This window comes from Fulmarus glacialis, unplaced genomic scaffold, assembly GCF_000690835.1.
Source record: "Fulmarus glacialis isolate BGI_N327 unplaced genomic scaffold, ASM69083v1 scaffold15987, whole genome shotgun sequence".
Classification (NCBI taxonomy): domain Eukaryota; kingdom Metazoa; phylum Chordata; class Aves; order Procellariiformes; family Procellariidae; genus Fulmarus; species Fulmarus glacialis.
In genome coordinates, this window is record NW_009221405.1 from 14,838 (window position 1) to 34,577 (window position 19,740).

The 19,740-nt window shown below is 37.2% G+C and overlaps 1 protein-coding gene across 1 annotated transcript in view; it reads right to left on the reverse strand.

Annotated features, from left to right (window-relative positions):
* Nucleotides 1–19,522, reverse strand: part of AOX1 (aldehyde oxidase 1) — a 34,137-nt gene extending 14,615 nt beyond the window's left edge. The window contains exons 1-15 of the mRNA XM_009581112.1: nucleotides 19,471–19,522; nucleotides 16,271–16,367; nucleotides 14,980–15,088; nucleotides 14,292–14,418; nucleotides 13,333–13,394; nucleotides 12,640–12,720; nucleotides 11,639–11,719; nucleotides 10,387–10,531; nucleotides 10,116–10,208; nucleotides 8,191–8,342; nucleotides 7,860–7,953; nucleotides 5,242–5,351; nucleotides 4,201–4,385; nucleotides 2,881–3,043; nucleotides 1,935–2,027 (exon numbers count right to left, since the gene is read on the reverse strand). Coding sequence (XP_009579407.1) covers nucleotides 1,935–2,027; nucleotides 2,881–3,043; nucleotides 4,201–4,385; nucleotides 5,242–5,351; nucleotides 7,860–7,953; nucleotides 8,191–8,342; nucleotides 10,116–10,208; nucleotides 10,387–10,531; nucleotides 11,639–11,719; nucleotides 12,640–12,720; nucleotides 13,333–13,394; nucleotides 14,292–14,418; nucleotides 14,980–15,088; nucleotides 16,271–16,367; nucleotides 19,471–19,498 — 1,620 coding nt within the window. The 5' untranslated portion in view covers nucleotides 19,499–19,522. The remainder of the gene's footprint in view (nucleotides 1–1,934; nucleotides 2,028–2,880; nucleotides 3,044–4,200; nucleotides 4,386–5,241; nucleotides 5,352–7,859; nucleotides 7,954–8,190; nucleotides 8,343–10,115; nucleotides 10,209–10,386; nucleotides 10,532–11,638; nucleotides 11,720–12,639; nucleotides 12,721–13,332; nucleotides 13,395–14,291; nucleotides 14,419–14,979; nucleotides 15,089–16,270; nucleotides 16,368–19,470) is intronic.
* Nucleotides 19,523–19,740: the final 218 nt, after the last annotated feature.

A 19,740-nucleotide genomic window follows, 5' to 3' on the forward strand; every position in this document is an offset into this window, starting at 1 on the left:
TAAAAAAAGAATGGTCATGTTAGTCTTACAGTAATCAGAAAATCATGTGAAGGAACAACTGTTCACATTATCATCTTCTGGTCCAATATTGAAAACAGATGTGGATGCAGGACCTGACTGCTGCTCCTGGGGATTTCTTCTATTTCTTCTCTTAAGGAGCTTTCCGATACCCTTGCACAGGTCTGTCTACTTGGATTTTTTTCCTTAATCATTTACATTAAAGTGATACAAACAGCACTTCTTTTTCAGAAGCACATTTTCTTCCCTTACTGACTGGTGTCATGAAGCTTTGATAATTTTCCGAATTATTCTCACAAGATTCTGCTCTGTATTTTATCAGTGTCTGGTGTTGTATTTTGAGCTATTTGCAGTGATTCCTAGGATTTGTCTTCCTTGCTGAAAAATGGCAACTGATCAATGTAAATCAGTGAGGAAAAGTTGTTTAAATATTTCCTTCCCAATTTTATTTCCTTGCATCTGTGTATTAATTTAGTGCCTTATTAACCTTATTTTGCTAAATCTTTCCTGAAAGTTAATTCAGTTTTGCCAGTTAATTCTGCCACACCAAGTAATTGTTGCCAACTTCCAGAATACTTTTCCAATTTCTGGGTCAGTGTTCTCACTAAATTTTTCCTTTTCTACATTTAGAACTAGTTAATTGCTCACAACTCAAAACCTTTTTTCTTCTATAGCTTCCAGCACACAAGTGTTCTGGCTAGACATTTCTACCTCCTGCACTTTCTGCCACACTGTCTGCTACTAGCCCAAGGCCAAGAACAGACATTTTTCACTTGACTGCCTAGAGTTTCTCAAATGGCTGTCTCAGCTTTTCCACTAACAAAATGACCAGATATTTATCTTTCAGGATATGCATTCTTCCCCCCCTCCCCCCTTAATTTTAAAAGCTTAATAATGTTCAGATGAAGAACTCCAGATAAAAGATAGATAAAAGTTTAAAAGTTAGATAAAGTTAGATAAAAATTTAAAGTGAAAAAACAGATTTTCTGGGTTTCTAAATAATTTCTTTTGCTCCGTGCCAACTGATTTGAATAACAAATTGTTTCAATTTCTGTTGTTTAGTCACTATCTTGCAGCTGGGGAATAAATTGCTGAAAGTCGTAAAGAACTAGTTCCTTTGATCCTGGCCCCTTTTGTAAGTCAGTAGTGTCTTTTTTTTAACGATAACTCTGAAGGAAGCTGAAGATAACAACTTAAACAAATTTAAGGTATTTAAAGCTAAAATGTTATTCTAAAGAATATCTGAAAATGAAAAAAGATGTTTACCTAGATTTCATTTGAATTTTCTTTAGGTTTTCAAAAACTTGAGATTTTTACTTGTGTGTTGAGGGTACCAAAATATCAAAAATCCTTGCAGGAGTTCCCACCATGATCTAATCACGAGGGTTATCTCAGAAAATCCAAAAGGTGTTCTTTGCTGCCCTCTACTGCTGACTGCTCCTTGAATACTCTTGTTAATTTGATCAGATAGCCATCACAAACTCCATCTTGACATCTAAATCTACAGTAAGACCTGAGAGCCCTCTGAGATCTTAAGAAAAGTGTATCTTGAGACAAGAATACTATAGTGATAACTATAGACTTAGGCTTTTCAATCTTTTTTATTTTCTTCTAATTTTTTTCCAATTGCATTGCACACTGCAATATACCAAGTTTATGCAGTCTGACAATGGAGTTTGTTCAGCATATTTATCTTTTGAGAACTGTTTAGAAGAAGTGAGTATACCCGTATGCATCTATTTTTGCAGACAAGGTTTTTCTAATTGAGATACAGTTAAAACCAACTACTAAGAGCCTGTTGTCTTCAATCCTTTGGAAAATTTGTACCTGAGTTTCACAAAAAGGGTCATGCTCGAACTGTGACTTTTTACCAAGTCTTATAAAGTACAGAACAATTTTAGAATAAAATCACTTGCCTGGTATATTTGGATACTCTGGGGCATTTTGTTTTTGAAGTCTTGTAGGACACTCCTATACTCCATAGGTACGCCAGGATAGTGGCAAGGATCCTGAAAAGGAAGTGAATTACTACTCACATTTTGAACATTCCAATTAAAAAAGCTAACAACCAAAATCACCAAATACAAACTCTTTACACAGGAAATTCCTTCAAGACTCTCACAAGCTAGAAAGGCTCTAAAATAACAATTTTAAAACAATGTAGTTTTGAGATTTCACTAAATAATATTTAAAAATATATTGGATTCAATAAATATGCTTGTTTAAAGTAAGCAACATAAAGCAGGTATAGTCAGAAGAGCTTTGTGCTGGGGTCTAATCAAAACTGGCACAGAATCATTCCTGGTAATAGTAAGTTACCTAGTAACGGTAATTCAGAGGAAAGAGCTCAAGGTAACACAGAAGAAAAAGGCAAAAGGGATATGTTTCCTCATAAGAACAGATTTAAGACAAAAATAAGTAAATTTCACTAGAATGTATTGAGAAATGAGACTTTAGAGTCCTCCTCTCCCAGTCAACAACTCATACAAGAAGGAGGATTAACATCTACAGTTACTTCCCAAAGCCTTTATTTCTATTCTATTTATGTTTTGAACTACAGACAGATGGAGTAAGACCTCATGTATGTTTTCTTTGGGCCTGGGAGCTCAATACTGATATATTGTTGCATCAACATTACTCTTTTTTTTTGAAGTCTAATGTCCAAAGTAAAGATATCTGAGCACCTAAAAGTTAAATGGGCATCTCTCCATCAATCTCTTTGGGAGTTAAGTGCTTACGTTTTTCTGTAGATCTGAACCCCAAAGACAATATTTAGCACATTGTACAAATTGCAAGCATCAGTAGATAGGAAAAAACCCTTTCATTTGCTTGCAAAAAAGCAGACATGGAGAACTAATTTACCATTGTCTTTAATGACTGCAATACTTCCAGGAAAAATCTGTAGAAGAAACTGACTATCAAAGTTTTCTTATAGTCTGCTTTTTTACCACTGGCTGAGCCTGGAAGTGCAATTTCTTTAAGAACTAGTCTGCAAGCTTCATCCAACATTTGTTCATTCCAGTGTCTGTCAGGAAGAATAATAGATACAATCAGTCCAGAACCCAAAAAAATAAATACAAATTGCAGTAATACATTTGTACTGTGGAAGACAGGCATAATCCTGCTCACAATAAAGCCAAAATACTGATTTTAATAATGGCCTGCAATTTTGAAAACAGTGTAGGTCAATGTTGCTCACAGAAGTGAGGTCCCTTAAGTCAATGGAATTGAGTGCTATGCCAGCCTTTTAAAAATAAATAAATAAATAAAACCTATTACAGCTTTACAGCTGATTTAACAGTCTGTAAGACTATCACTATTCTGCAGATACTGTCCTATATTTAAAGAAAAGTGGATAACGATATTGATGCAAACTGTAGATGCTTTCAACGGATCTGATTAGTGCTGGATAGTTGTTACATTTTCTGAAAAGGCTGTCTCCTTGAAGTATTTCAACAAAGTTAATTCTCCATAGTTACACAACCCTATATATCAAAATATAATTCTGTTAGAATAAATATAATCATGTAAAGCAGCAAAAAATAATGAGTACTTCAACTAGTGAAACAGTTGCATACTAAATGATAAGAGAGTCCAGTGGGACTCTGTTTAGATAAATGGTTTTATACTGCTTGAATTATTTGTAATTTTTTTCCTCCAAATCTTGGCAAGATGCTGCAGAGCGGAAGGGAATGTCAGGGATTAACTTCAGAGATTATTAGGATCTTGTAGATGAAGAGATATTGAAATGGTTAAGGCTTGGCTTGTGCTCCTAAGTTTATTGGGCACATCTGAAGTTCTCAAACTTTGTATCTCTTAGAGCCAAACTGAAGCACTCAAGAACACCGATACTAGGGAATTATCAAACCTATGGGATACAGATCATTTACCAATGCTTGGGTTCAGGTGCACAACTGACTATGTATACCTCATCCACCTATCTCACAGCTTGTATCTCATATCTCTCTGCATACTTCAAACTAGAGTTGCATCCATGTGCAGGCTCCAAAATGTAACAATCCTGAAAAGTCATCATTAAGGTTTGACCAGATCATTCACTTGAACATACGTAGCATCAGCCAGACAAGTGAAATCTTTCTGTACTTTCATGCTCCAAGGATGTACACCCAAGCTCTCAAAGTCCTTTTATTCAGAGATATAGAGAAGGTAGAGAAATTGTACCTTCCGATAAGTGTCCAACACGTTTGTTTTGCATAAATTGTGGTTGAGACAGCACCTCCATAGAAAATGCTTAAATCCTTTATTATGTCTGTACCTTCTTCAAAAAGGACTCTCATTCCAGCATTGGTTATTGGGAGAGCATTTTCCCGTCTTGGCGCTTGTCGAAATGCAAAGACATACTCCCCCTGAGCAAGATCAGACACAAGCAGGTAACATTGCAGACATGTAAGTATCTGAAAGCAGAACTTGTTATTGCACTACGTGAAGCACAAGAATAAAAAGTGAAGCGCACAAATTCAACTTCCTGAGCATTCAAGACCATACTTCCTTCTCTTGACTTTTCAGTAGGTTTACCTTCTTTGATTTTCTAGCAGCCCATACCCAATCCTCCATCATCTACACAGTTCAGATGACCTAGATTTTTTCATGGTAGGTAGCTGGAAAACAGGGATCTTGTGGAGTGGAGTTGCATTTATAACAAGACCAAAAGCCTAGAGTCTTCAAAGTATTGCCAAACTTCAGTACTCAGATAATGTGACCCATAATTCTTTTATAAGATCCCATACCCACTTTCGCAAACACAATACCAGTTAAAGACTATTACTCAGTTCAGTACCATTTATGGAAGCACCACACACATGTCCAATCTTACCTCATTTTAAGAAAAATCCTCAAGAGATGACAATGCTTTACCTGCTTGATGCCAACCATATCACAGGTGAGCAGCCTGCTTTAGTGAGGACTATGGCAGCTTGTCCAAGACCCCTTTCTGTAGGGGGTCTAGACAATTGCAATTGCCCTCATCATTTAGGGTAAACTTTTGTCTGAATATCACTCTTTATATATCACCAGCTACCTGCTGAGTTGTGTTTTTTGGCTGAAACTGGGAGATAGTATGGCACTGACAGGATCAAATGTAAGGAATTCAGAAAGTGAGCAGTAATAGTGTTACTTTAAACATAGGGATTATGTCCCCTCCTGCTCTTTATTTAATAGTCTTTAACTCTGCATAAAGCAAATCTAAACAAACTAGTAACTTACCTTCCTAGAATGGGGAATATGGACAGAAACTAGGATCTCTTCTGGCGCAATGGTATTGTTACCAACTCCATCTGCAAAAATATCACTCAAAGGAATCTGTCGCTTTCTTCCTAAAAAAAATCCCAAATCCAGAAACTTTTGTACAATTGTGCAATTAACATACATCAATCATATTTTAATTGGCAAGAAATACCTGCAGTCTTCCTGAGTAAATAACAACTGCAGAGTTTACACAACAAATTATCAGCAGTATGCTCTATAAATACAAATGACTGCTCCATCTTCCATAGTATTATAACACCAGAGTCCTAAGAAAGTGCCCAGAGATCAATCCCTATTCCATAATCCTCCCTTCTGATACTGCCACGATGATCCCATCCCCACTCCTGTCAATCTGTTCCAAATCTCTGCAGCTGCTGTCACCACTAGCTTTCCTTCTAAAACATAAAGAAGGAGGAAGAAAATTGAATGGGAGAGAACTGCTGCAAAAGTAAAAAAAAATTTTTTTTTTTTTTTGTCCTGAGATTCTGAACACTTCTGGAAGTCCAAAAGGGAATAAATGCTATTGCCTTTTCCTTTCTCTTTTTGGTAGATTATTCTAAAAGTGACTATGTTTTTCATTCTATGATATATATTATTAAAGATGGGATTTTCAAAAGGGAAGAGGACAAAATTCTGCAAGGAACCTATATCTGTAAAAGCCCTTTGAACACTTAAATTTCATTTATGCTACATTGGATTTGCCAATATAACTACAGAGTTAAGTTAGCAAGCCTTCTGGAAAGGCAACATTTTAATATATATAATTGATTCTATTAATTAAACAAGCTCCATTGGCTCGGGGAGTTTTGTTGATAGGATTGTAACTGTACCAGTAACACAATTGTCAAGTAGCATTGTCATTTTGCAAGAACACAGGCATAAACATTGTACTGATGGAAATCCACAGTGATTCACCAGTATGGAATTTAACCACGTGCATTTGACAGATGAAGTCAAAGTGTATTTTTTACTAGTCTTCAGTGTCCTTAGTACTTTTCACATGCTACCTAAAGGGTCCAATGCATTTTCAAATAGATTATTTCTTATTACTAGGCAATGTTTATCTTGCAGTAGACCTGACCTATCCCAAGACTTTCTATAATCAGATAATCTTCTGTGCCGTTTTTAAAAGGTTCATATATTAAAATACTCCCGTCACATTCAATGAACATGATACTTCAAGACTGGCTGCTTTACAGCAAGATTATTTTCTTCGCGTTTTTCATGTTATGTGCGATGATGACACTGTAACCTGTTCATCCTAGAATATAATTTAGCATTAAAATTGCATTCCTCAAATATAACTAGTGTGACAGCAAATCTTTAGTAAAGGAATTTTATTTTGCTGAGGTGTGAATCTGAAAAATAACACTGCTAAGAATAGCAGCACTGGCGTTTCTGGATTTTTGCCTTCGCAATTCCATCCAGAATACACTTGGTTTACATATATAAAGATTATTGTCCAATCCCACCTGTGAGCCTGCCAGGATCTAGGAAGGTGCATTTTCTTTTACACAGTGATCTAAGAAAAATACTAAGAACTAATAGTGTTTCTGTAACCTCCTTTTCTTGAACAATCCACTTTTGCTATGTTTCACTGACTACTGTTTAGTAAAGAAGTATGTTAAAAACCTGCAAAAACGCCTAAAACCTTCTCCCAGCAGTAAAGTTCTGCCAGGTTAAGAGAAAGAGGTATCAATCGGTGATCCTATTCATCACTCAAATAAGTAGGCACATCATTAGAATTGTTAAGAAGATGCAAATGTTTGTACTTTCACTTGTCAGAACAACATTCTGACAGGTATTTTTCCTCTCAATGCCAAACTATGTGGGAAGAAGTCATGAAAATTACACAGCATAAGTTTTTGTGTATCTGTTCCAAGAAATCCTGGCTCAGAAACAATCCCTTAAAGAGCGTGTATTTCAGGGTGTTGAGTGGAGTATTACAAGGTCCAAAATGGCAACATGCACCCTGCCTGGATCGAGGGCAAAAAGGACATAAGCCATCTAGAAGGGAGAGCATGTAATTCCAGGCCACCAGATGTTTACCAATAATTTCATCAACCTTCCAACGGTAAGGTAAGGCACAAGAAAAGGAGCAGGTAGAGGGGAGTATATACACAGTGATGGAAGGAAACTGAGGAAATGGGCATGGAAAAAGGTGCTGGACTGGTGGTTCCTGTATCAGAAGTAAGCATCTGTGAGGAATGAGAAACCAGAGTTCTTCTCAGGGCAAGAGGGTGATTTTAAAACCAGGGCAAAGCATCTGCTACAGAAAAAAAATACCAGGGACGTGAGGAGGTAGTTTGCAGCTACTGAAACGATGAGGTTTTACGAGTGCTTATAGTAATTCACTGCCCACAGAAGTACATGTGATCTGGTTGGTCTGAATGCTTACCCTGGACATGAGAATCTTTGACACGTTCTTCATTTGCAAATTGCTTCTCTTGCACATGTGATCTTGTATGAGAAAAGGGTTCCTTAAGAAATGCTCACCTGTTGTTATTTCCCTTCTCCCCATACAATAGGATCCTGTACCTCTGGCACTACTACAGAGACAGACTATCTCCGCTTACCTCTTGAAGCCAGATGGAGCATACAGTTGCTGGCTGCCAGAATAGGATTCAAGTCTGAGGTTGATTTTCTACTTATGATGTTTCCACCTAATGACTTGAAAAACAGAAATGTATGTCACCTTTCTCCATCACCTCCACATTTTTGTGTTGTGACAATATAACATGCAGACTATACATAAATTCAGACATATCGAAAGCTCAAAAACGATGTATTGATAGAAAATTCACTGCTAAAAACAGAATTAAAAATGGAAGTTTACATATTGTCAGGAGCAATTTCACATTTGTTACAATTTGTTACAATTGTTATTGCAAGTGATGCATAACATACAGCAACATTTCTTATCTGTTCTCCACCCAGAGTTCTTAACTGCTGCAAGACAGCACAGAAAACCTTTGTCTTCTCTTCAGGGAATTCTGAGATGGCATTTGTCAAGATGTCTTTCACTAGAGAGAGGCTGCAGGCAGCTCCCAGAGTTAATCCTGTAACCAAAAGACATGAAAGTATAATATGCGCATTGCTTTATTGCCTGGGTCTTAAACTATGTTCAGACTGCAGAGCTAGGACTGCTCATGTGGAATACAGGCAGATATAAGGAGAGGGGCCTTTGCATATTAAAGGTACTGTGACCTCTCATTTCAGGAGACTGAGGGTACAATTTCATGAAATGATGAAATTGAGCTAATAGCTCACCACTTCTACTAAAAGGGAAACCCCTTCTCTGCTTCCAGCTGCCCATTCCAACTGCTTCCCTTGCACCAACTTTGATTGAGTAAATGTTTAGGTGATGTTTCACGCAAAGGTGAGTCAGCTTCAAAATGCTTTCAACAGGTTTTTCCTATTTTTAAACATTATTTTCATCATAATGTGATCTTGCTTTGTGTATGTACATTCTAGTTATTCTCCTAAGGTACGAGTAGGTAGTATTTGCAAAAAAAATGAAACAGTCCTAACACTGAATATGGTATTCTTTTTCCCACTAGAAAGACAACCTGTAACTACATGCATTTATTTGAGTAGTTATACATTTTTTTTAAAGATTATACTTTATAAAAATTTCAATATTATAAAATGGTAAGCAGTGCCTTTCTATTCAAAATTATTAATAGACTTTATTTATGTAATGTATGAATGTTTTGAATGAACACTGGAATTCAATCAAAAATGTAAATCAAAAGATATATAATTTTTAAATGGCTTTTTATTAATCGAGTACAGCAATACTAAATATTTTGTATTTAAAACAAAAATTTAGTCAAAACATGTTTTGCATTTAAATCTGATTAAAGAGAGGAAATACTGTTTCTGGCTGGCAAACTAAACTGCACATCTCTCGTTTTAGAACTAGTTTTTATTTATAGATTAAAAGAAGCAGTAAATATTCTCCCTGCTTCTTTTAATTCCCAACCACTTTTCAGCTAAAAACAAACTAGTCATTGACTAGAATTGGATGACTGATCTGAAATGAAAAAGATATTCTAAATGCAATGACAGAATTGTCAAATACAGTTCACCACTTCAAAAAAGTGGCTTCAAGCGTATAGCAAGTAACCTTTGTCAAACATAGCGTTTGATTTTCCTTAAAACTTTGGCAGTAAACTTGCACAACACATTTATATTTAATTAATTTAGGCTATTAGAGTAAGTTTAAATCTATTTCTAGTTGTTACTTCTAATTTCAATAGAATTTATTTAAAAACTAAAACCTAGTCTAACTTTAACTAAAAAAATCTCCATGCTTATCTTAAATATATACATTGAGGTACAAAATTTTTACTCTACAATAATTAATGCTGTTATGATTGAGAACAAGATTAGTTAATGCATATTAGCTATGCCAGTTTAATCACAGCCTTTTTTCTAATGTAGACAAGCATGCAATGTTGGTAGCTCTCTCTGTGGTTCTGTATGGCTCGCTCTCTGCTATACAGCATAGCATGGTACAGAGATCACAAAACAAATACTGCATGACTTAGCCCCAGAACCAGTATTACCAGAATAATTACCCTTGCACTATTATGACTATTGGGGCCCAAGATAATATTGCTGGTCAGTACTGCATATTGTGTCATGAAGACAAAACTCTATCATGCACTGGGACGGGACAGTGGCCACAGCCATCGTGACCAGGGAAAGAACCGAGCATGCTTCAGAATGAGTTGCACAGCACTTCACACCTTCAGCACTATAGAATGGAGTAGCATCCCCTACTGCAGAGGAATCTCCTATGTCTGAACAAAGTAAAGTCTACTGACCATCATCCGTGCATTTCACCACGTTCAGATCCCGGATCCTTGCAGGAGCAATAACAATTGGATGGAACACACCTCTAAATTTCATCTCGGGTCCTACCAGATAGGAACAGACTTAGACAAAAGACATTTTCCATAATGACAACTCCAACATCATGGAGAGTAAACTTAAGAATGAAAATGCAAAAAGAATGATAAACTCCATATGATAGCCCCACTCACCACATGCACACTGCAACTATGGCAACACGAGCCATTCTGATTGTGTACATACCCACACTGGTGTTCCCAACCACAAGAGGTGCTTTGGGGTGGGCAGCTTTCAGATCCAGTAATTCATCTAAGCTTACAGGAGAAATCCACGTCATTCGCTCCCCATGAAAAACCAGAGTTCTTTTTGATTGATTTTCAGCCATTCTCTGATGGGGAAATATGGCAGATTTAAATATTTAGACATATAGACAGGTGCAAGGTCTAACAGACACTGGACTGAAAGTCTAAAGAAGTTCTTAAGCAATGGAAGTTCTACTTAATCCTTCAAAATTGGACAGAAATGGGACTGTTATGCTGGCTCTTTGCATAGTGGTGAATTTCTAGACTGCATGGGTGAAATATTTCCAATTAATTCCAGTGGGCTAATAAACAGGATTGATAATAAACAGCCCCCAAGCAAAAGAAGTAGAAATAGATCCTGCAATTGCTGAAATTATTAGAAAAGTGATAAAAAATACTTAGGGAGGTGTTTGCACACTTAGCTTGCTTGGAGGTCACCAATGACACTGGCAGCAGCATCCTTTTCTAGATTAAGCATGCATGTGGGTGTCTCTCGTTCTAGCACTGTTCACTCATCACTTGGAAATAGCTTGTGAACTAGTGGTGGCACAAATACACGGTCAAGAACCCCTGTCCCACAGTTATCACTCTTTCTCCATAAGCAGTCAGCTAGTTACAAAGAATTTGGCTGACAATTATGTAAAGCAAACAGCTTTCAGTTTTTCTAGGGCAAATACTGCTGTCAATAGTTAAGGATGCCTAACACTTTCCATTCCAGTGCCCTTATTTCAGCTGCTTATATCTTTGTCAATCACTGGGGCTAAACACTGTGCAGTCTGGGTGGCTATCTGAGCCTGCCATTTTGACAGAAAAGACCAACAAAACTATTAAGCCACAAAATGCGGAAAATGCATTGTTTTGCCAATGTTAAAAAGTGTTTGCCATTCAGTTTGCTGAGAAGCATTTGTATCTTCACCTGCTGCACTAAAAACCCCGTTTAGGTTACTTCTTTTTCTTCTCATCTAATATCTAACTCTGTAAATTCATTTTCCCAATGGGATTATTTTTTGTACATGAATATTCAATAAGCTCACTGGAAAAAAAAAAGAGATAAAATTTTGGATTTATATTAAAATATTATGACATTTCTTCTGATGAATTGCTACTAAGCAGGACTTCAGAATGAGTTATGAACTATGGACTACTAAGGAAAAGACAGAGCTAAAGAATAGTCTATAAGGAGCAAAAATTACCATTAGTTCTGGAGGAAATATAAGCTCCTGGGTGGGATCTAAGGGCTGGAATTCATCTGTTGAAAATAGTCTGGTGGAAACCTTAAAAAGAAAGAAAACAAGTGAAGACTAAGAATTTTCTCTCATCATTAATTCCATTAAAAAAAAAAAAAAAAAAAAAGCAAAACCAAAAAACAAACCACGAGGGTCCCACTGAAGTCAGTAGAAAATTAGTAATTCCATTATCATTTGGATTTGGTGCTAAATTATCATGCACCATTTGGTGCTGCTGAGATGAAGGAAGTGTTCATAACAGTTTCTCAAAGTTCACTGCTAACACAAACAACAGTGTAGAGGCAAGCAACTGAAAGACTAACTACAGGCTTCCTGTGGTCCTACTGTAAGAAAGTAGCTGGTTTCATGCCAACCTGCAGTACCCAAAAATCAAAGAAGTAGATCAGATATTATTGAAAGAAAATTGAGAACAAAGTCAAATATTCATATGGATAAGAGATTTCATATAAAGTGACAACCATAACTCTGATTTTTAAGAGTGTGTTGGTTCTTGAGACACAAGCCAGCATTAAGATTCCTAAGAGATCAGGGGTTACATTCAGATCATCACTGATCATTAAGACAGTTCCACATTATGCCCTGATTTCTTGCACAATATGATGATCACTGTATGAGTAGAGCTGAGACTATTAATATTCCTGAACTTGAAGAACTGCTCAAATCTCAGCTCTGGAGATCCAAACTACCTTATACCAACTATCTGCCACGTCATCGCCTCCCCATACAAATATACACAAAGAATCATTAATTTTTAGAAATATCTCTGAATTTCTTGTGCGGAACAATAAAATATCTTATTTTACAAGTAATATTATGTAGGTGAATAAGGTGGAGGATAAAAATGGCAGAGTATACTGCATTTACTTAATTACAAGGAAAGAGCCATGCAAAATTCTTTCTCTAAGTTTTACATCTAAATAGGACAGGTAAAATACTTAAAACCCTACCTTCTCTTCCTTGTCAAACAAATCATCTTCCTGATCCAAGCAACACTTTCCATTTGCTTTCCTTTGACAACAAACGGATTCCTGAAGTAGGAATATTCCATTATTGAAATATTGCCCAGAATGGCAATGGTAAAGCCTGCTTAAGCCAGTAAGAATGTCTCTTTATATTTCAATAAAGTTCTAGATGAAGTTTAAAATTAAGCTAAATTGGAAGGATTATGTGTTAAAGAAGTGATATTCAACAATAGCTTAAAATCATCAAATGTTGAAGTCCTTAATACAAAATAATTCATACTATGTGAAATTCACTTGACGTTGTGACAGCACACATAGATGGTCTGCATTCTTTTACCCACTGTTCACTCTCCCATTTCTTTCACTGTAGGTTTCTGACATGTTGCATTACATGATAAATTACTAAGAACATCAATCCAAATTCTGCTTTTATTTATGCCAGTACTGACCCACAGTAAAACACATGGAGTTACTTCAGATTACTCTTCATAATTCAGGCTAGACACCAAGTTCATTTGTGTCGATCAATTTTTCTAATGGGTTAGGCCACTATACAGCTTACTTAGACCTACATCTTTTAACACAGGAAAGAGATGATCTTAATGAAAATTTTGACGTTTGTAAACATATATACACTAATGGGCACGAGCTAGTATTCCTCTCATCACTACTTCTTACCTTACAGAAGGTTTTACAGGCATCTAGGATTGGCCTATATCCAGTACAGCGGCACAAGTTCCCTGGAAAAAGAAATCAGTAATAAAAAGCTTTGTTCTAAAGCATGTGGCTTTAAAATGTAATGTCTTTATATGAGGTTTGTGTTTTTGAAGCTTACGGAGAAGTGTTAGCTCTCCGAAAGTCAAAAAAGATCAGTGTCACAAGGCTTAGGACCCTGCAGTTCCTGAGGAAAAAGGCTGTTGTTTCAAGGGGAGTATGAAATACTTGAGAGCTGCACTAGGAGGAATGCTGACTACAGCTTAGTATGCAGGAGAATAAGAGATTGTACAATATTCTTCACCCACTCAAAATGTTTTTCTCCTTCCCCCTGACTTACTTCTGATAGTGAAGGAGGTTAGCATTACACCTCCATCCAAGTTTACCTCATAGTAACAGCAAATGCCTTTGGCTCCACTGTGACTGTAGAGCACAAAAGATGACAGAAGGCTATTTCACCTGCAATAAATCCTCACACTTTCCCTTAGTGAAGATGGTCTGCATCTCTCTACGCTATTTGACTGTTTTATTCCTACCACAAAGGGGCTCTTCTGTGAGGCTTATGACATTCTCAACTCCAGATGTAACGGGATCTCAGAGACCTTCAGATGCAGCCACTTCTCCAATATGACATCATTTTTGCACATCTGATTTAAAGCACTTCAAAAGACACATATGGGGATGTTTTGAATACCTGTCCCTGAAACAATCCATAGCTCCATGCTTCATTTTCAGGGAGAAAAGAATGACAGGGAATACAAGGTGTGTATCCAGTAGCAACTCTGTTGGGAAGCACAATTTGTATAGAGTACATATATACACGCATGCCTGTGTACTCACACAGACATGCACTCACATACACGAAGTATTTGAAGAAAATGGTTCAAGGACATACCTACAAATTAAAAAGAGGCAATATTTACCAGCCAGAGCTGCAATCATCTGCTCTGAAGTTGGTTCTGGGTGGTTTCTTAGCAAAGTGTATATGGACATCACCATTCCGGGGGTGCAGAAACCGCACTGGGAGCCATGGCACTTGGCAAGCCTTTCCTGAAATGAAACACCACAAATAGCACTCCTTCCAGTGTACATCACCATTCTAATGAACTCTCTCTTAAACGGGAGATGCCATACTAAATGTCTTCATAGTAAATCAGTAAATCAGTATCATTTTTAAGTAAAACAATTTAAGTAATCTCAAATAAGAATAATTATTCTGGGTGTGATGCCCAGGTACATCTCACTAAGGAAGCTAATTAACCTTCAGTGGACTTCTGCGTTTTTTGCATTCATACTAAAACAACAGCTAAAGGGGCATTGTCCAAGATGCGCTGTTAGCCCAAACAAAGCACAAGCCTGATCCACTTCAACAATTCTTACATACCAACTATTTGATCAGGCTGTCAGGATTAAAGCAAAATCCATCATGAGCCATATCTCATCAACCTTGATCAACCAACCATCAGAAACTTGTGTTGTCTTCTGTTATCATTTAGCAGGGAGAATAATCATCATGTGACATTCCCATGCCCTAAAAGCACTGCCACTCAAGCCAGCCCGTACAGAGGAAGAAATCAGTAATCCTCTTACACAGTGGTACTGTACTCTCACCTGAACTGGATGAACCCTGGTTTTTGTACTTCCAACACCTTCCACTGTGGTGACTGCCGCACCATACAAGGAGCAAATGGGAAGCAAACATGCATTTGCTGAATAATGTCTTTGGAACATAAAGGAGAATAAAGAACATAAATATTATTTTATTGTAATAAAGATGCATGAATATTATTTTGCAGTCAATCAAGACATAGTTTATACTTATCATCATTTGGAATGAAAAGAGAATAAGCTTTATAGAAGGGATCACTTACTAGCTGTGTCTCTTGTCCCCAGTATAAAAACTGTATCTATGAGGACAGTTCTGTGGAATTTATATCTTCCTTAATACTTCAGTCTTTTCTAATTGCTCTCTTGTCTCTCTTGCCCACAAGCAACCTGTGAAGTGTGTTTTGGAGGAGGAAGGTGGGGAAGGAAGGGTTGGTGTAGTTGTTTGCAGGAAGTAAAGAATTACTGCTGAAAATTTATAATCAAATTTCTGACCTAAAGGAAATTCTGATGTAAAATAAATATCATTCTAAATAGGAACAACATACCAAAATGAAAATTCTTCAAAGCTTTTAATCATTAGCAATAAAATGTTTTGTTTAACTATAGTTTAAATATTTCTTTTCAAGTGTCATTCTGACTGTTTTAATTTCAACTCTTATAATAACATGAAAGATTTTAATTTGTATTGCATTCCAATGTAATGCAATTGTCAAAAGGAACAACTGGCACATTTCTACTTTTTCCCCACCTAAAAAATATTCAATTGACAATGACATGTTACCATTTAACAATTTGACTGGAGTTTTCTCAATTTAAAAGTAATTTATTCCAGTTTTTAGCTTAATGAAACTCTGGTTTTAAGTTTCAAAGTCCTTCTTTTTGTGGGTGGGGTGTAGGGAGGGAGCCCAGTATTAAAGGGCTGGTAAGACTCAAACTTCTGCCTGCCCTATCTTCCCATCAGTCATATGACAGAGCTGCAGGTAGAAGCCACATTCCAGTGGTCAATACAAAGGGTGTTAAATGTATGCCTCCTAAAGAGAAAACTCCTTGCAGGAGCTGTCAGCATATATGAAGAAATTAAGGATTTGAGCATGATAATTCAGCAAATTTACAACATAGCTGAATGAACAGTATTTTTTTCAGTGTTCTCTTTTGGATTAAAGTCACCCTTCCTTTGGATTCTTTTACTATTAAGTACAGATTTTACAACTTTGTTTTTACAGTTTGATATCTGGAAATGGTATCTACAGTCATAAAATTCTGTGTGGTTTTCAAAATTTTCTGATAAGGATACCGTATCTTCTTCGAAGCTGGCTCATAAGTTGATATCATCACTGTGCAGGCACCACAGCCACCTCCTCCACAGCCATACTTAGTTCCTGTAAGACGGACTGAAAATGCTGTCATTAGGGAAAAAAGAATTATCAGATTTCATTTTGGTTTTTATTCTGCTCAAAATCTTGAGGCCACCTTTTTTCCTGAACTGCCAAGGAACATAGAATTGGTTTGGTATGATAGCATGTGTATCAGACTCCTTTCTATGTTGGATTAAAATTTCAAGTGAAAATAAGATTGAAGCTAAGGAATGACAGGACCAAAATCCTGTTCCCAAGAAAACATAAAGCTTGACTCTGACTTCTTTTGGAAGAGGAGTAAGTTGGGACAGAAAAAGGAAGTGAAAAATAGTTTTCCAAGTGAAAATATGAAAGGAAAAAACACATAATGGGCAAAATAGCTATATATCTGGAGTTCCAGTGGAACATTAAAACCAATATCCCAGTTTTTCCCAGAAGGCCCATTTATAGTCAGGATATTAACCTTGCATCTCAGCTGAAAGATCACACTTATGAGAGAAGTGTTCATTTCTATGGATCTGGAACAGTGGCCAGTCTGAAGCTGTGAATCGACAAACAGCTAATTTAATGTTCTACAGCCACCAAAAGGAAGATGCCTTACTCCCGATTTTTTCCTCCTCTTCTGTCCTTTCTCTTCCCAACATTACCTGTTCCAAAACCCAAGACCTCTTGCACCACATCTTTTTCTCACCAGTCCCTTCCATGAGCTGACTAATGACGAGCTGACTAATTAGCGACTGAGTCCCTAATCCAGCTGAAAGCCTCTGTTTTTCCTGGGTTAGTTTTCTGCTGGCCTAATGAGTGGAATTAGTACACAGAGAGGTCTGAGGAACTCCACAGCTGGCACAAGGTAGCAGGAAGAGAACTGTCTACAAGGAACCGGGAATGATGGAGGGGAAACAGGCCACTCTTCACTTGCAGTAAAGCTTTGAAATGCATGTACTGCTTTAAGGTCTTATCTAATTAAGCTCAACCACTTTTTCCACTGTAAAGTGCTTCGTTGAGCCCTTTCGCAGACATCCTAACCTGTCAGATAAAGCAAATACATTTTAAGATATAGTTTCTTCTCTTCTTGCAGCTCTATTTACTTGTTAATTTACAATGGGCCTTCTAGTTATTAACAGTGGTCTAATGTGCCGATTCCTGTGGCATTTAGCCTCAAAAAAAAGATGACAGGATGCTTAGAGAGGTATTATACTGTACCTTGCAATTATAAAACACATTACTGGAAGATGCTAACGTTCCTCACGCTCACTCAGGCAATCATTTCACGTTATGAAGAGTTTGGCAATATCAGCATAAGATATTCCTGTCCTGTATTTTTGTTCCCTGACATTAATTTTTGTCTCTTTACCAAAGTTAGCTGTCCCCCTAGCTATGTTAACTCAACTGTATGTGGAGGCTTGCTGTGAATATGATCAGTTCCTCTACCTGGCCAACAAAGTGGTCTCAGACACAGCTGGACAGGCGCATCTCAGGGAATGGCACACCGTCATACGCCTAAGCAACAGAGGGCAGGAATACTACAAGCTGACATTTAAACTGCATGGTGAAAATCTTGAAAACAAGTTAATCTTATCCTCATTTTATAAGCAGGGTACAATGATATAGAAACGTTAAATGATTTTTCAAGATGTCAGAGCAAGTCAGTGCAGAATTACATTATCTCACCAATGCACTTTAACCAATGAAGTACAACTCTTGTAACAGGGCTGGTACTGAGCTACTGATGGGTGTCGGTCTCTTCTCCCGAGTAACAAGTGATAGGACAAGAGGAAATGGCCTCAAGTTACCCCAAGGGAGGTTTAGATGGGATATTAGGAAAAATTTCTTCACCGGAAGGGTAATCAAGCGGTGGAACAGGCTGCCCAGGGAAGTGGTTGAGTCACCATCCCTGGAGGTGTTTAAAAGACGTGTAGACATGGCACTTAGGGACATGGTTTAGTGGTGGACTTGGTAGTGTTAGGTTAATGGTTGGACTCAATGATCTTAAGGGTCTTTTCCAACCTAAATGATTCTACTTTTTTACTTTTCATAGTCTGATGGAGTCTGAAATTGTTCAAATTACTGCAGAATAATTTCATAGGCACTATAACTACAGCAACCTATTCTGCTCCAGACTCCTCCTTATGACTGACCAGTAACAAACATGTTTTGATTTAATTTTTTTTTTGAGACAAATACAAAAACTCTCTCTTGTGTGAATTCTATAGTATATTACTTGCCCTATGGGGGCATGTTTCATGAGACGGACTAGGAAGCTGCAGAAAGGAGAGATTCTGCTCTTCCCCACATTTGCTCCCTGCTCCCGGCTGTGAGTCCCTACATGTGTTCAGAATATTATGCAACAGCTTCATGAACACTGCGAATAAGTTTGTGACGCAGCAGATTTTGGAAAACTCCTAAGAACAGTTGAGAGCAGACACACGGTCAGGCCTCTGAAATGGTGAAGAGAAAGAAAGGAAAAGATCAGAGCAAGTGCTGTACAACTTGTAGCAACCCAGAAAGCCACTGAGCTGTGGACTGAAACCACGGCAGGAGTAAAGAACCTTGTCTGCAAAGACAAAACTGGCAGGGTTAGAGCTCTAGCTCTGCCAACTTCTGTTCTGTCTTGTCTAACTTTTTTTTTTTTCCCCTCTCTGTTTAAAAACATACTTGTTCATATTTACTTACTATTAAACCTGGGTTTTGAGTTTAAAAATCTGTTTGGAGTTCTTATCATAAGAAAAAATAGATTACCTCAAAATTCCAGCAGACTCAGGGTCTCATCACAAGATCTCCCCTTTCCTGGGAGAGAGACTTTTACAAAACTTGGAGACTCCTATTCTGTCAAGCTTTATTTATACTGGCCAAAAGGTTCTTAGGTTTCTTTATGGGGGGAGAGGGGAGGAACACATATATACACATACACATCATGCCTGATGGCATAACTTTTTTTGTTTAGGAAACTATGCTAAAAATACAGCAGCTCAATGAAAGACAGCTTAAGAAAGACACATCATTTAATATGGTTGTTTTATCTTAAGGGAGTCACAACTTCCTTAACCTGGTAAATCACCTTTAAATTATCATTTATGAGAATTTTGCTTGAATAAGGCTTTCAAATGAGTGACTTAAGGGAACAGACAAGAAAGGATACGCCTCTTTCGCAGATAAGACAACAGCATTTGTTCAGGATCAGCATTTTTCTCTATTATCTGCAGTAAGAAATGAAAAACAAGGTTTAACTAAGAAACCAAGGCTTTTCAAAATTCAGGGCACAGACTACATTCCCACAAAGCCAGAAGAGAATCCTTCTCTGGTTCCCTCTCACAGAACTAGACTAATTGCCAAAGACCACAGAAGAATTTGGGTTCCTTCTGGAAATTCCTTCTCAGACAGATAAGTTTCCAGGAAAGAAGTGCCAGGG